The following is an 18215-nucleotide window of genomic DNA, read 5'->3' as shown; positions in this document are numbered from 1 at the left end:
CTGTCCTCTTTATCCGATTATTACAGCACCCCTAACTGAACATAATATTATTATACTTGACATTGTAGATTTCCTTGATCGTCTTTGGAAAGCTAGCTCCCTCTCAGTCGGGAGTGTAATGATATAAAGAACGCGATGGAGTCACTCTTGTGGTCGTGAAAAATGAGGTAAATGGGTCGATTAATAAATCCTATACTGCTGCATGATGCTCATCCACACTGTCTTTCATGCATGTAGCTTGCTATTTGTGTAGAAAGATGATGTATCTTTATTTAATCCTACCTGCAATGCCAACCTTTATGTCTGATACTACTGTACTGTGTTTATTGGTATGCACCAATCACAAAGCCAAGTTCCTTGTATGTGCAACGTACTTGCCAATAAAGAGTTTCTGATTCCGAAAGCTCTGATTGGTCGGCCGTTTGTCTGACTGTGGGATACAGCCATCGATGCGACAACACAAGAATAATTTGAATAAGTGAACACATTGATATGCGATGCGATTAAGAGGACTGGAACCAAGCTATGACATAACAACTTACTTCAGACATGACACTCTTAAGACTGAATGAAGATTTTGGTTTTGACCAGATCGCTTCATGTGACAGTGACAGTTTGTTCATAGTACAAACTGTACTATAGGTGTCATTTTCTAATCACATCCTATCTGCTATCCTAACCTTTCAACCTCAGGAGGTCTGATTTAGATGATGATAATAAATGGAAAGCCCAGTGAAGGACAAAAACAACGTGCAGTAGATCCCCCCCGACCCCACCCCCATCCATAAGGCCAACCCACACTCTTAATCCCTCTCCACTGTGCCCAGTTCAAAGGAAAGGCCAGAGCACATGTCAGGGAACAGCAGGCATCGCCTCCACTCCAAATACCTCGTCAACCGCACACAGCTGTGAGCTCACCGGACTGCAGGACGCCTCGCATGTAAGTGCATTTAGGGAGCCCATTGTCCAAACACATCTAGATCAACAAGCCAAGTCCCACGAGGGGAGATCATCTTAACTCTCCCACAGAGTGTAATCCAATTCCTCAGTTGATTTGGATGTGGGAGAAGTTGATATTCCCACCCACTGGAGCCATGAAACAACTAAGATCTACATTCCAGAGATCTCATCAGTCTCACAGAGCTCATTGGACAATCAACACGAATCAATGTCATCATGTTAGAAAGCACTATATATTCTAACAAGGTGATAGTCTAGTTAGTCAATGTGTTGGGACGATAATGATGTTTAAATTAGATGATGAAAAAGATGTAAAAGTCAAGATATAAAAAACACTAATATTGTTGCTAACCCACACAAACCACAAAACATGTTTAAATGATCATAATGGAATATTCTAAATATTCAGTATTATATTTAATACAAACATATTGGTGTTAAACAACTTATATTGCTTTAACTATCATTCTGGCATTTCAAACCTTAACTTCTGAGCCCTACATCCTGGGACAGCTAAACCAGAGCTAGATTCATGTCGTGTCACTTTATCTTTATTAACACAGGCTTTCAGTAAGTCTCCAGTTTAGGACAGATATAGTTATGTTTGATTGGACAGCAAATGTTCCATTACTTAGTCATGGCCTAAGGGTGTTGTTCAAAGTGGATTAGATGGGGTTTCACACAGTGTTTGTTCAGTATTATGAGTACAAATTAATCTACACAGTTTTGTAGGCACATCTTATTCTAGTTGTCCCACCAGGTCTCTGTAAAGGATAGTAAATAGGATGTGAATGTAGACAGCAAATACCCATGCAGCCTTCCTGGTGGCTACTTTAATAAGGAAAGGTTAATATGCGCTTCAGACTATAAAGGTTCATGGTTGTGCGCTGAGGGGCTACAGTGTAGCTAGGTGCATACGTGGGTACTCTGCTCCTCCTCTGCTTCTGTAGTCTCAGGCTGCAATGCTCTTGGCTATATACTGCTCGATCTCAGTAAATACCTATATAGCTCACACATACTACTACTGATAGTAATATGGCAAACCGCAGCAATTAACGTCTTGCGGAATTAAAAAATGAATGAGTTATCGAAGACTGTCATATCGAGGCTATACAACCTCACAAAGGTCTGTGTGTGGTGGCCCGAGAGGCAGCACAACTGGACACATGGTATGTAACCTCTGGTCCTCCTTTGACTGAAAAGGTGAAGGGCCAAAAGCAGACAGGTATACGACAGTAGACTTGAATCTGGCTGTGATAACCATAGACTGAAAAGCCGGTTTAGAACACAGAGTCAAACCAGACTTATCTGTGGTGGGAGTCCCATTAATCCCTGGGAACACAAATATGGATTATGGTGGGCAAATGGGGCATTGTAAAAAGACCTATTTGAAGCACACCTTGCTTGAAGTTGTCCAGGTTGCGAAACTCCACCAAGTTGTTGCCATAGTAATAGTTTGTGACATAGATCTTGGAGTCTTTAGCCAGGGGATCCTTCATCCAGGCTCCCTCGTTGCGCCCATAGCTGTGCTGCTTCTCTGGCTGGTCAATGGATGCTAGAGTCCCTTCACAGTTCAGGATCTTCCCTGGAAGAAACAAGCAGAACATTCAACATGAACGCATGGGAGAGAATTACTTCCATTACCATGGGCTGAAATTGATTTCACGCTCATATATTTCTTGGCAGAGTGTTCCTGCAGGCTTTTCTGCTGCTGAATGGCCCTCTGTCACTGCAGTCACAGCCTGCAACACAATACTGAGCTTAGGCTACAGCCACACTACCACGTTGGTGTTTAATTAATACGCATATCTTGTGCTACGTTTACGCCTAGCGTCCACACTCTCTCCAGTACGAGTGTGAGAGCAGACAACAACAAAACCGAGGAAACGAGTGAGAAATGTGTGTTGATCAAATTTATTGATCCATAACCTAAACTTTGATTGGAAAGTGTTGATTTTTAAGGTAAATGAATGTGTATCTGAGTGGGATAGAGCAAGACCTGCAGCGACCTGCAATTCACAGAATGTGTCAGTTTGAGTGTGTGTGTGGAGGACGCTTCATTATCAAGCACAACCTTTTATTACTAAAGAGTACAATAATACTCTGTTGTATCTTCTGTAAATAGGCAACCAATCTACTTCCTGTTAACAGTGTACGTGAAACGTCATGTGATATCCATCTTCAGGCATGTTAGTGTGGACTAAGGAATCATTTTAAAACGGTACTGGACGAGGATCCTTTTTGTTTGAAAACCCCATTTTCAAAGGAAAACACATTAGTGTGGATGGAGCCTTAATCACAGAGGGGCATTTAGCACATACCTGCCCTGTGGAGAGTGGGCCGACTGTTGTTGTTGGAGTTGTCCAGCATCAGCAAAATGGTCGGAGCTGGTCTATCAGATGCAGGTGTATTTTGTGTCGTGGGAGTGGATAGTGTGGTCGTGGTGCTAGTTGAGGTGGCTGTGGTCGTGGTGGTGGTAGTGGTGGGAACAGCAGGGGTGGTAGTGGGTTCAGCCACGGTGGCCTCCATGGTTTCCAGGACCATTTCAGCTCCTCCATCCTCTGACTGGTTTTCCGTGATGTGATGGACTGTGTACGTTCTGACGTGGTCTGGGGGGAGGAGGGGGGGGGGGGGGGGGGAGCAGGGATAGATAGAGGAAAAATCTAAGATTATACGTTTTATTTCATTCAAAATACACCAGATGGCCTTTGTCAGATTGACAGATGGATCTTTTCCTAAACCTAACCAAGTAGTGTTGTTGATTGAGGAAACCTAAAAGCTAAGTAAACCTATATTGGAAGTTTATTTTGAAAATAAACTGTATGCATATAACAAAACTTTACAGTCCCTGAATCCAAAACTGACACGAGAGGGGTACCCTAGACGTCATAGCTGATATATTGATAGAGAATACTGAGGCCTCATTTTGCTTCACAGATATGGGAGTGAGATGCTTTAGAATGTTCTTACAGCTGCAACCCAAAATGATTGCATTATATTTAAGGTTTTCAATGGAAAGTGGTAAGTTCTCAGTATGTTTGAAATGAAATGCTTGTCAGCAACGTTATATCTCTGCAAGTAATGTTAGCTAATGTAACAGTTCTTCAAAGGAAAGAAGTTACAGATTTATACACTAAATGCTACAATCCCACTGAAAAGTAGCAACAAAGCTGCTGGCACATGCTATAAAAAGAGGGTTCTCTGTTTTAAAAAGGTCTAAAGAGGTCCCGTGAGCATCAACCGTGATTTCAACATTAATATCTGTTTGAAAACGGGGTCATATTCGGTCTGACCTCTTTTTGACCTCATTTCAGCTAAAATGCAGTTACAACATCAATGAGTCACAAAACACCACTTTGTTTGACAATGTTGATTATTTGCTCAGTTGACAGAGAGACAATATTGATTTCTGTAAATGTTATTCTCCAGAGTCATATTGCACTGGTTGGCGAAATGTGGCCTACATGAAGCCATAAGCTAGTAGCAGTAGCATGTTAGCTTGTAGCATATTAGCTTGTAGCATACTGTAGCGTGGACAGCAAACAAAAACAAGCTGCCAGACTATTTTCACTGTATGTGTGCGTGTAACGTGTAACTTGTCTTGCTAATGCAGGAGGCTTCATGGGCTGTCGCTGTAGCCTAATGCTATAAAAGTTATATTTTTAGGAAATTTCGCATCTCAAATACACAGAAAAGGAGTGTGGCTGTATACAGTTTGGATGGAAGGGAGTAGATACAACAAAGTAATGCACAGATAAGAAGACGTCAGAACGTTGTTTGGCACAGCAACATGCAAACAACGTAGAGTATGATACTATTTAATATAGAGAGGTGTTTATCCATGTGAGTGCAAAATTGCAATTACAGAAATTGCAGTTATGCTCAAAGATATATGAAACCCTCGATGGACATTCATCCTTTCCTGATAGAATATTTATTTTTGATACTTTTCACAGATGTCCACCATCTGAAACCGGCTTCTGGATGGTTTGACAAAAACATTTGAGGAAGGAAAAGGAGATTTTATTATGATTCGCAACCAAAAAGTAATTTTTCTATTTCATTGTAATTGTATTTAAAGAGCATTGTTCATGTTGTATCTAAATTGCAGGTCAATAAATACAAAGGATTTGTAGCCTGTGTCACATGGTTTTCTTTGGCCTGTAAGTGGAAACTGTTGATGTGTTAGAATGACGACCTTTGAAAAGGTGTTTAAAAAACAGTTATGGTGAAAAGATGTTCAAAACTGGGTAAAGCTTGAAAGTTTCTCACCAACTATTTCAAGACATTGATTAAATATTCACAGTTAGACCATCATTAAGTCTAAGTGTGAACGTTAAATCAACGTCACCAAATAGTCGGTGAAAAGTTTTTAATTTTTGATTTCAGCGGTGACCATAGATATTTCTTCACATGTCTTTATAGTATACAATTGCTCACCGGGGTTAATCACACTGACTCAGTGTCCCTGATGATGTCACCACCGTTAGAAACGCTTGGAATAAAACTAAGTGTCATTTGTTTCATCAAAAAGCCATATTGGTCAAACTCCTTTCTTCTCTGTTTTTTGTTTGAGGCTTCTATAGTCACTTGTGGTCTGCTGTAGAAAGAGACAGGAGGCTTAATCAAATGCAATGTGAGCAGAGGGAAGGTCTGCTCTCCTCATGGGCTTCAGACTCTGATGTCCTGTGCTGCCAGACAGATGTGAATAGATCACCGCAGTGCATCTCACTGAACACGTGGACCTGACGACGCGAGTAGAAACTATCCTCTAAGACTCTTTTTACAATTAACAAGAGCCATTAAGTCTTTTAAGACAATCAAGGAGTGTTGAATTGTACCTGTCGTTAAATGCAACACTCATTGCCAACTAAAGGAACAAATCTGTTCAAACCGTAGTATCTCTGGTTGAGTCTGGCTCTGTGTGGAGACTACATGATAAAAGAGATCCGATAGATGTCATCCATCTGTAATGAGATGGGACGCACGTTGCACTTCTTTTGTTACCTTCTTATTGGACCGACCAAAGACACCTTTAGCATGTTGCTACGATGAGGAAGATATTTTAGTCGTTTTTAAAGGACCATGCTAGTTTGCACACTGTAGTTCAAATGTCCAATCCTTTGTGCTTGACATTACTGCTAACTACAGTCCAAACAACATCATAGTCTTTTAGGGTTTTGAAAAGGAACAGAGGAACATGGTACTTGCTTTCATCATTGTCAAAGCTGCATTGTAATTGTATGGTAATGCAGCGCATACTTTTCAAATCAATCCGCACACCTCTCATCAGAGTTGTTCTGATACCAAAACCAGTATCAGAATGCCTCTTATTCATCTTAAAATGTTGGATCGGGTATCCGTGAGTATAGTAGTCGATGCACCGATCTGATATCGCTTCATCTTTTCATTTATCAGTTCATTTATGCTACACAGGAACAACAACAGTGTGTAACACACTGCCTGATCCGTACGTCCTGCCAGATCGGACCTGAGCATGTGCAACACTCAACAGAGATGAAAAATAAGTAATACGACGAACTCTTCAGCTACTTCCATCGGCAGGAAGAATGATCGCTGCTTCCGCAATGGTTTTTAACGCACTGGTAACAGATTGTATCGGCCAATACGCAAGTTCAGGTATCGGAATTTGGGAATGAATGGTTTCAGAATATCATTGGCTACAAATGCCTCAATCTTAATCTTACAGTTGTGTAGATACATTTATGGTTACTGATAACAAGTCTAGGATACAAGAACGACTGAAGGCAGGTTAAGTGAGTGTTTAGCATTTTCCTCTCTGAATTCCAACTCAGCTCCTCAGTGGCCATTAGTAGAGAACTGTACCGGTAGTTACACTGGGCAACTCCCAGTACAATGTGTATCACTAAATTTGAAGAAAGGCATTTCAGGAAAAAGCATTAAGGTGTATCAACCTTGGCTGGATGAATCAACGTTCCTGCATCCTGCTCTTTGCCAGCTTATGGAAATGCAGCCGACTGGTTTCAGTGATGTGACGAGGCTGGCTGGGCTGGCGGAGGTTCAGATGGGTGGCAGAACAGTCCGACAGCATGATGTGCGTGTGCCCTGTGCAAACGCAGCATACCTATTCACTCAACTAGATTTAAAGAGGATTGGACGAAGTCAGAAAATGTTTTCTCTGCATCGGTGAGGGTCCCCGCACATTGTTGTCAGGAGTGGAGCTGAGGCATGTCATGGACATGGCAGCACTCCATTGAGACAGCATTCCATCAGCTGCATCTATTTTGTCAATAAAAGATTTGGATTTCCTGCCTGCTGAAAGTGCACCAGCAATCCAATCCTGCGCTGACGACGTCGGCTTTGCTTCAAACAACAGTGAAATCAATCTTGTATTGAGGGGATCTTGTTTGCCACGCAGCGATGGATTCTGTTTTATTGGCTTTTATTTAGCGGCAAATTTGCAACACAAGTAGAGCCTTATCTGACACTTGCGTAAAACAACATTATAAGGAAAGCTTTATATTGTCCTCAAGTGGAAACTAAATCCAGATAATAAAGATCTACACTCTGGTTCAATGACTCCGCTGGCTCCATTGAAGTGTCATGAGGGGTTAGATTAGACTGCTGAAGAAACAAGTTTGGATTATTTTCAACACCCGCAGTGGATCGCTCACAGATGATCGCTCACAGATGGGAGTGCAGACTCAGCTAAAGTACGAGCTCAGTGTTTGCTTTAGCTCAGAGTGCGTGACGCTCTATGAACACACCACTCCAGTATACAGCGTCCCGGCCAAGCTGAGGACACTCACCTCCTCTGTGCTCATCCTCGTCGGTCTTGGCGGCCTTGTAGTATGTGATGCCCCTCACCACGCCGGGCTGCTGGCCAACCACCTTGGCTTTGGCTGTCGGGTCAGGCTTGGCCGGCTTTCCAGGCTTAATGACCTCCTTCTTGGGCTTTACGACCTTTTCTTTGGGCGCGAGTTTGGCTGCAGGGGTCTTTTTGTTGGGTACTTTTACAGTCTCTTTAGTTTTCTCACCATTGGTGTCCTGTAAACATGACACACTGGTTATGTCAGGACAGTTGGTAATATTGGCATTACAAGTAGTGCTAATAATGTTGCCAGTATTATTATTACTAGTACTGCTGCTGATAATATTACTGCTGGACCAAATGCATCTCTGTTGCATCTGTACTCGCAGAACTCGTCAAATACGGACGCTTGGTCAGTGTCCCTCGGCGTCTGATATCGACGCAGTGAGCCACAATGTAGTGTCTGCATGAGACACAGCGGCCCATGTAAAGCCATCCTCGACATTATTAGTCAGAGCAACTGATGTATACAGTATATATATATATATATATATATATATATATATATACACAGTATATATATATATATATATATATATATATATATATATATATATATATATATATATATATATATATACACAGTATATATATATACTGTGTATATATATATATATATATGTATATATATATATATATATATATATATACACAGTATATATATATACTGTATATACTGACTATATATATACAGTATATATATACTGTATATATATATATATACAGTATATATATACTGTATATATACTGTATATATATATATATACACACACCTGTTGGTATACAGCGTTGGTATTTGACGAGTTTGGAGTGAGTTTGGAGAACATGTTAAATGTGTCTAAATGTTCCTTTAATTGCTAAAGTTGTGATTACAACTTAAAAAAAAAGATATTGCCGGCAAAATATGTTTACAAAAAAGCTAAGACTGTAACTGTGACTAATAGTTGACACCCTCTACACAGAGACATGTCTGAGATACTTGATTACGATAGCACTGCGAATCTTACAACTACTAATGCTAATGGTACAACTCGTAGTGATACTACGAGAAGTACTACAATGTCATAGTTGCTCTTATGCTTCCATACGTATGCAACAGTGCAGAAAGTGCTTCTTGGAACCTGTGCTTTTCTCTCAGAAGAGTCTTTCTGCAGCAGCTGCTGGCTGAGGCTGGAGATCTCCTTCTTGATGCTCATCATAACGTTGGAGTAGTTCTCATATCTCTTGAACTGGTTGGTGAGGCTCGTCATGCTGTCTCGAACAAAGTCATTCTCTCGCGAAAGGTTCGTCTTGATTGTCTGCAAGATAACGTCATTATTTACATCAATCATGACCCATTAAATACGCTCGTAGTTCAATCACGTGTCTCAGAGCAACCCTTTGATTATAAGGATGCACTGATACTCAAATGTCTTTGTCGGGTATCAGTGACAATTGAGCTGAACTATTTCATTCAGTTCTATGTTTATATACTATAATACTAATATAATATTGTATACTGGGATTTTAATTCCTGTTCTGACCAATCGATTGCTTGACTTTGAAGATTTCATGCCAAGTTGCTTCTATTATTTTAATGATAAATAACAATTTGATACATGTATATCTATGTATTTACCTCATACTTTGTTTTGCAAAGTTAATAAAGCAATGTTTAAGTCAAGCCTGATGACTGTAAAAGAATGATCCCAGTCACTTCAACACAGTGAAGCATAGCGCTTATGAATCAAACGTTATCTGATCAGAACATAAAGCATAAAGCACGGGTATCGGGTATGAAAAGGTCGAATCAGAATTATAGTGATATGAGGAGATGCACGAGTTTGGGTGTTGTCCTACCTCTTCCAGAGAGTTCATTTGAGACATGACTTTGTTGATGTAGGAGTGGACCTTCATTAGATCCATGCTGTACAGTGTTCCCTCCAGGAGGTCCACCATAGATTGAAGCTGGTCATTCATGCCATAAAAGGAGAAGAACGAGCATTACTCATCATCTCCTGAACACAGACCTGACAGCTGTATGTGCCTCTGTTCAACTGCAGGAATAGTTTTATGAGCCCTCCAGAAACATTTCTCTGATCACCACTGTTGACGTCCACACTGATTGCTCTCAGTCTGGGCTTCATTCAGAGTCCGTCTGAATGATTTTAGACCTTTCCTTTCCAATGGAATCCTTTCCTTCAGATATGTATCGGCTTAGCGTGAAGTTTAAAGTGGAGTCGGACATCTGGAAGTGCCTTCTGTTCCATATGGTACATAGCGTGCTTTGAAAGTGTGCTTCAGGTATGTGCAGAGGTGTGCTGACGTTTGCAAATTATTTTCATCATTTTCATAAGTTGTTGATCAATGAAATGTCAGAATACACAATCACAATTTATGATGTCTTCAAATGACTGTCCGACCAACTAAATACACGAGATGTACTTTACGGTCACAAGACAAAGAAAACCTTGAGTCGTTGGAACCAACAGATGTTTGTCATTCCTGCTTTAACGCATTATAACGACACTTATTACAGTTCTTTTATTATATTTATTATACTCATATTATAGTTGTGTTATAATTCCTTTTACTTATAGTTATAGCACTCATAAATATTCATAAGATTTCATCACAATAATCATAACACATTATGCAGCATTTTAGAATGACTTATAAGGTTAATTACTCATAGTGTATTATAATGTACAAATTAATTTACAGCACTTTGTGTGCTGTTGCAATGATTTCAACTGACAATGAAACTTGTTTGACTCCTATTTGTCAAATGTGTTGAAAGTAACAAACTATGCAAATGTATAAAGGATGGAATTGTGTCATTTCTGTTGAAATAACAACTGATCCATCAGTATCCTTTGAAAACTCAAGACCGCCGAATCCGGCCCGCCACGTCATTTGATGTGGTCCGCGAGAGCTTGAAAGGCAAATGAAAGTCTACGCTGCTTCACAGTGTACAGTAAACAATAAACTACATCGAGCACGACGTATGTCCATTGTGAGACGGCATCCTGCCCCGAGACAGCAGTTCTTCCATATTGATGTTTAACTAAAGCGGTTTTCCAACAAGTGATTGAGTTGAAAAATATCAACAAATAATCCCAAAAGAAGAGAAAAACTGATGCAGAGGGAAGGCAGTTCAATGAAAGATTCACGTCGGCACCAAAACAAGAATACTAAATATCGCCTCCAAGAAAAACACAGCATGCAGACTGCAATCACAGCAGAACATATTTACAAAAGTCACAGCCCACAATGCTGTGAAAGCGTTATTGTGGCTGAAGAAATCGCCCGAGCTTCCAGGTGTTTTTCAGAGGGTGCATTGAAGCAGTGCATGCTGAAGGTGTGTGAGCAGGTGAGCTCCGACCAGATACAGACCTTTAAAAATATCGGTTTGTCAAGAAACACCATCGCAGACCGAGTTCATGAACTAGCAGCAATCTGACAACACAGCTAGCTAAGAGACGAGCAGGTACTCGTCTTCTTCATTAGCGGTTGATGAAAGCACAGAGAAGACGGATACAGAGCATCTATCCGTGTTTATAAGAGGCTGAAGCAGACCTGACTGTCAGTGAGGAGCTGGTGGATGTAGCTGCCATGCACGGGAGACAACGGGGAGGGTTGACACAAATAGCTTCAAACTAAGTTCATGTCATAACTTGTGTTTGATGATATCCGTCTTTGTCATTTTCTTTAAAGGTTTGATGTTTGATAGAGTGATGTGGGTTTCTTGACACTAAATTGCTTACATATATGTTTACATTTATATAACTGCATGTACAATATTTTACAATAAACAATAATCAAATGCAGAGACAGTTATTTACCAATATGTTAGGAGTAGTTACATTTATACAGTCTTACAGTATAACCGGCCCTTTGATGCTGATGTGGCCCGGGGTGAAGATGAGTGTGACACCCCTGCTCTGAAAGATGCTATGACCAAATAAATATTCATCTCCTCACCTTCAGTAGCTCGGGGGCCTGTTTCTTCAGCTTCTCCATCTTCCACTCATTCTCACAGGGGTTCAGGGAGGACGGCGGAGCCGTGCACGAGCACTTGCAGTCGGACCCAGAGCTGACTGTCTCCACCGTGTAGAAGTCCTCCACGCGTACGCTCCCGGTCCGCAGACGCAGGCAAGCATCCTTGGTGAGAGGGCGCATGATGCACTTACAGCGGCAGTCTGAGCCCTCTGACGTCATCCGGACTGGCTCAGTCTCCCCAAAGATCTGGGAGACAGAATGTGAATTGTCCCATTTTCAAATCCAAAGGAACATTTATTGTGAGTCTTTTTTCGAGCTGTTTCACTATAATCTTCTTTTCATTTTTGCACATAAGGAACTCTTGGATGAAGTGGAAAAGTCTCTTTATTGTTGTACTATTCAGGGCTGAGAGCAACTGTAACACATCAGACTCTGATATCAATGACATGGATGTGTTTACCCAAACCCATGAAATGTCATCTATTCCATTCGTCTAACCCCTGTTGGACTTCCATGGGATATGAATCCATCTTTTATTACAGGGAAACAAAAGAAAGGGAAGGAAAGTGATCTTGAAAAATAGCCACAAGCTTCCCCTACTTTGAATGTCAGCAGGTGTGACTCAACTGAAAGCCTCAGAGGCAAACATAACTCCAGAAGACGACAGAGCTCTGGCAGGCTTTCTTAATAAACAGGATGCACTGCATGGCAGCCTGGGCTGACATTCCACACGTACCCTGCATGAAACAATGGCAAGCTAGCATACAGTGGAGATAGCGTTCATACAGAAAAATGAAGTGCAGATTTACAGCATATTTGCCCATGTTCATAGGTAGGAGGTAGTACTCTCACAATATGAATACAAGAAAATGGAATCAACATTTCTCACCATCTTCTGACATTTTACAGACTTTTTCACAAAGTCTTCACAAATGTTAGATGTGATTTCAAGGTGTAAAGATAGCATTCCACTTTGAAGGGAATTCCACGAGTCGTGATATGTGTTTTACGTGATTTAGCATTGTTTAGCAGGACAGCAGCAGGCTGAAGGTAAGTTAGGGGGGTGGAAGAGGTGGAGGTGTTGGGGGCTCATTAGTGAAAGAATGCAGGCTGAGTGATGGGGGGGGGGGCTTTCCTTTCCATTACTGCAGACATACTGGGAGGGGGTCTGATACGGGGCAGGACTCCTGTGTGTAGAGCAGGGCCAACCTTGACCCATGTCAAGCGAAAAGGCAGCAGGTTGACAAATCTTACAGCCACATGAAAACAGAGCGGATTAGCAGATTAAACTTCTTCAGCAGAGGCTCTTCCTACGGCCCTGCTGAGCTGCATTGGTTAACCCAAGCAAAACTCAACTGCTGCGTAGCAACATCCGCTGAAACTGCTTTAAGTTGGAGAAGTCAGAGGAATTCCAGCCAGCTTTACTTTGGTACTTCATGTTTTGTCTAGTCAAGGACTGAATCATTACCTGGCGGGCTCTGCTGCATCTTATCATGAAACGTTTGAATCATCATGCCATCAGTTGTCTCCTCCTGTCACATCACGTGTGCTGGTTTGACTAACTGACCGTCCAGCATCTCATGCCAAGCTGACCTACCAGCATGAGAACGGGCAACACAATTAAGAGCTTTCATAATTAAGAGCACAGAGTATCTAATGCATGCTTACAGCTCGGAGTCTTTGGCTTTGACCTCTCAAGTGCAGTCAAGTTTCAGGTCACAAAGAACACGGCTCAAACGTGAACTTATGTCTGCACAATGGGAAGAAAGGCGCTCTATTAGATCAGTGCTGCAGCCTGTAACAGCTAACTCTCCCTGACAGTGATGAAGTGAAGCCCCATTGTGCTCAAGTTTGCTAAAAACACAAGATGTGTTCCACAATGGCTGCTGCATTAGTTAGTTAAAGTCATTGGCTCTCAGGCAACATTGTGTTCTTATTTTAACTTTCTCTTCCTTTTTTTGGAACAGTGGGTTCATACTAGTGAGCCACATGGCTGTGGCAAGAGGTCAAAACATTTAACAAGCTCATACTCATTTTGTAGAACAGCAGCGTCAACAGCCAAGTTAAGTTCATGGTGATATCTTTCGGCTCTATGAACACATTTAGAATTATATTACGTCAAACATAATGTCAACCTAATTGTGAAGTCAATCGTGTTCAAACCTAATAGAATATTCAAAACACGAGACAATTGGTGAAAGTTGCCCTGAATCACTCCGGCCTCTGAAGAGTGAATCTGTCCGTATGAGCGGTTCTAGCATGAGGCTCAGTGTGTCAGTAGCACTGTATCTGCAGCCTTGGGACAACGGTATGGTGAGAAAGGCAAGCGGCGCAGGTATCCTGTTCCATAAGTGCTGTTATGACCTGCAGACCCCCCCCCCCCCTACTCTTTGAGTTTTAAAATGATGTTCCCATAAATACACACGAAGGCTGCTCTAATCAGTCTTAAGCCCATTAAAGGACAGACTGTCCCTTTAAAACCCACATCTCCTGTCAAGGTTACTCAGGACCAAAGCTGGGGTCCACATTCCAGTGCAAAGAGTCTGCCGGATTTTTAATCGAATTAGCCGCGCATATGATAAACAGTCTTGCTGTGCCACTGTAAAGATTAACCTGGTACAAAGGCTTTGGAAGCCTTCAGTGTAGATATGAACCATGAGGTCGGTGGCTCAGACTATAAACAACACTGGCATTAGCATAGGGATGTTAATTAGCTGAACACAAAGTGTATCAAGCACTTGCTGCTTTTGCAGGTACAGATCTACATTCCTGCTGAGTCTGTTTATGTGTCCCGACACCCTCCCAGTCCTCACAGCACTGATACATATCGACCTTTATAACATGTCGGTTACACTGAATGAATTCATGGATTACTTGTGTGGAAGTTCCTGTCTAGCCACAGTACAATTACAGAACTCTGGGAAACACAGGATTTCCTCACATTTTGCTTTATTCTCAACAATAAAATCATCAGTCTGCTTTAGGGCGAGAATCCCCTGAAAACAGATACAAATCAAGCTGCCAACACGGCTCCCTGATGAACTCCACATGCTGTAACAATCCATTCACAGGCACAAAGAGGCACTCATTGTTAGTGTGTGTGTAGTGACTTCAGCGACGAGTGGAATGAGAGATCCTGCCGATGTGTTCTCTCCAGATGATTTGTTACAGCAGCTGTGAACAAGCTGCAGAGGTCATCAATGCTCAAAGATGCTGTGCTCCAGTTATTGGGCAACAAAAAAAATAATTGAGACTAGACTTGCTGCTGGGTGGTGTTATCTGAAAGAACAAAGTCCAACGGTTGATTCATATAATGGTGAAGATGTTCATCCTATACATTCCTCAAAGCTAATAAAGGAATGTCAAAAACCCATGAATATTTAGTCTTGTATAACAGTTACTTTGAATGAGTGTCTGAGTGAGTTGACAATAAAAGCATGCTTAAAAAATACACATGTTTTCTCTGCAGCTACAGTACATGACCTGATCTGCATCCATATCACTCTACACGTTGAAGCCCGTTTGTAAGACAGCCAGCCATGTTTCTAAAGGACCTGTGTGGAGAAGTAGCTGGTCTGGGTGCTGCTGTCACCAACCGACAACGTTCAACTGTTCTTAAGATGACATTTCTTCTTCAACCTGACTTTCACAAAGATTCTGGGATCTGGTCTCAGGTAAGACCAGAACCTACACACACACTCAAGAGGGCTGACATCTTTGTGCTGAATAATTGTTTATCACATTTTCTTCAATTGTACAGTTGCATAATATTACAAGATTTAAACTACAATAATATCTTATGATTACTATATTGTCATTTTACAAAACATCATGGTGAAGGAGTAGTAGCATACCATGCATCTGTTTTTGTGTTTCACATCCACTACTGACACTGCTAAATACGACAGACGGAATTCTTTTTCAATTTACGAGGACGATGGGATTCATCATGAGAACACATACGAACAGTCCTGCTGTTTGAGAACACGTGGTAAGTCTGACGCAGACTTTTCTGGGACCTTTCTAGAGAAGAACGAGTTGAAGAAAGAACTCAGGAAGACACTGCAGAGTGACGCCCGTTGATATTTGAATGTTCTGCAGATTACGTACAGTGCCGATATGTGTGCCGCCCCATCGATGAGCCGGAGGGGGTCTGGGGGGCTGAAGGGGGCTCTCCTTGACGAGTTTAATCCTGGAGACATGAAAGGTGGGATGAATTTTCATGGACGATGGCAGGTGAAGACGGACAGCAGCAGGATTGATGATTCGAGAAACAGGGAAAGGGCCCACGAAGCGAGGAGCCAATTTCTTGGATTCCACTCTGAGGGGAAGGTCCCGCGTAGACTGCCAGACACGTTGTCCCGGGGCATAACGGGGTGCAGGAACACGGCGTCTGTTGGCAGACCTTCGGTAGCGGTCGGACGAGCGCAAGCGTGTGGAGCGGGCCTGCCTCCAAGTGCGTCAGCACCGCTGGATGAATGCCTGGACTGAGGGGACACTGGCCTCTTGTTCCTGCTCCGGGAAGAGTGGCGGCTGATATCCACGGGTACACTGGAATGATGAGAACCCGGTCGCTGAACTGGGAAGGCTGTTGTGGGCATACTCGACCCACAAGAGCTGCTCAGACCAGGAGGAGGGGTTCCGGGAGGCGAGACAGCGTAAGGCTGTCTCCATCTCTTGATTCATCCGCTCAGCCTGGTCATTAGACTGTGGATGGAACCCTGACGACAGACTGACCGTGGCTCCCAGCAGCCTGTAAAACTCTGACCAGAAGCGAGAGGTGAATTGTGGTCTCCGGTCGGAGACCACGCAGCCGGAAAACATTTTGCAGTCATAGTTTAGCAGTCTCTTTGGCATTAGGTAACTTGGATAATGGCATGAGCAGAGCAGACTTGGAAAATCGATCAATGACCGTGAGAATAACTGTGTTACCGTCAGAAGGGGGTAGGCCGGTTACAAAGTCCAAAGCGATGTGAGACCAGGGACGACTAGGAACTGGCAGAGGATGACGAAGCCCAGAGGGAGGTTGGCGAGTGCTCTTATGCTGCGCACAAACCTGGCAAGCACCAATGAACACCTTGGTGTCTTCCTCCATGGAAGACTACCAGAAACGCTGTCTGAGCAGTGCTAGTGTGCGTCTGATCCCAGGATGGCAAGCTAGGCGGGAAGAGTGGCCCCACTGGAGGACCAGAGTATGGAGATCGACAGGAACAAACAACCGGTTATCAGGACAAGCACTGGGTGCTCGGCATGGGAGCGCTTTACCTTGTCCCCCACCTCCCAGGTTACCACACCAATAATGCACTCAGGGTGGAGGATACCTTCAGGATGGGAAGGAGAGCTCTCTTGCTGGAACTGACGAGATAAGGCGTCTGGCTTGACATTCTTTGAACCTGGTCTGTAGGATAGTGAAAACTCAAAACGGTTAAAAAAAAAACAGAGCCCACCTAGCTTGACGAGAGTTCAGTCGCTTGGCTGAACGGATGCATTCTAGATTTTTGGGGTCTGTCCAGACCACAAACGGCTGTTCCGCCCCCTCTAACCAGTGTCTCCACTCCTCCAATGCCAGTTTGACTACCAACAGCTCCCGGTTCCCAATGTCATAATTCCTCTCCGCGGGGGACAGCTTCCGGGAGAAGAAGGCACATGGGTGAACCTTTTGGTCCTCAGCAGACCGCTGAGAGAGGGCCGCTCCTACACCAGTGTCCGAGGCATCCACCTCCACAATAAACTGCCGGGCAGGCTCTGGGAATATGAGGATGGAGCAGAGGTAAAATGTGATTTTAACTCACCAACGGCCCCTGCTGCCTCAGAGGACCACCGGAAGGGCACATGCGGGGAGGTGAGTGCGGTGAGGGGAGCAGCCACGGAACTGTAGTTTCGGATGAACCGCCGATAGAAGTTTGTAAAGCCCAAAACGCATTTATGCTTCTTGCGTGTGGATGGGGAGGGCCAGTCAGCAACTTCTTTGGTCTTGGCAGAGTCCATCTGGATATTACCAGCATTGAGGAAAAAACCCAGGAACGATACCTCTGGTGTGGAACTCTCACTTCTCCGCCTTTACGAAGAGCTGGTTCTCCAAAAGCCTTTGGAGGACTTTGCGTACATGGACCACATGTTCCTGTTGAGACTTTGAGAAGATGAGAATGTCATCCAAATACACAAAAACAGAAACATTGAGCATATCCCAGACATCATCATTGACCAACCCCTGGAAGACTGCAGGGGCATTGGTGAGACCAATGGCATAACTAAATACTCATAATGTCCACTAGGAGTATTAAAGGCAGTCTTCCACTCGTCCCCCTCTCGGATTCTGACCAAATGGTAAGCGTTGCGGAGATTGAGTTTGGAAAAAATGGTAGCACCTTGTAGCAGCTCAAAAGCAGAGGCAATAAGTGGCAGATGGTACCTATTTTTG

At 42.9% G+C, this 18215-nt stretch overlaps 1 protein-coding gene across 1 annotated transcript in view; it reads right to left on the bottom strand.

Moving 5' to 3' along the window:
• Window positions 1–18215, bottom strand: part of LOC306778460 (olfactomedin-like protein 2A) — a 28020-nt gene that overhangs the window by 3973 nt on the left and 5832 nt on the right. Inside the window, exons 2-7 of the mRNA XM_079269954.1 lie at window positions 11777–12040; window positions 9653–9760; window positions 8935–9111; window positions 7752–7989; window positions 3282–3569; window positions 2360–2545 (exon numbers count right to left, since the gene is read on the bottom strand). Of these exons, the coding sequence (XP_079126080.1) occupies window positions 2360–2545; window positions 3282–3569; window positions 7752–7989; window positions 8935–9111; window positions 9653–9760; window positions 11777–12040 (1261 nt within the window). The remainder of the gene's footprint in view (window positions 1–2359; window positions 2546–3281; window positions 3570–7751; window positions 7990–8934; window positions 9112–9652; window positions 9761–11776; window positions 12041–18215) is intronic.

Source organism: Melanostigma gelatinosum (genome assembly GCF_949748355.1).
Source record: "Melanostigma gelatinosum genome assembly, chromosome: 6".
Lineage (NCBI taxonomy): Eukaryota > Metazoa > Chordata > Actinopteri > Perciformes > Zoarcidae > Melanostigma > Melanostigma gelatinosum.
This window is presented reverse-complemented; position numbering and strand designations above follow the sequence as displayed.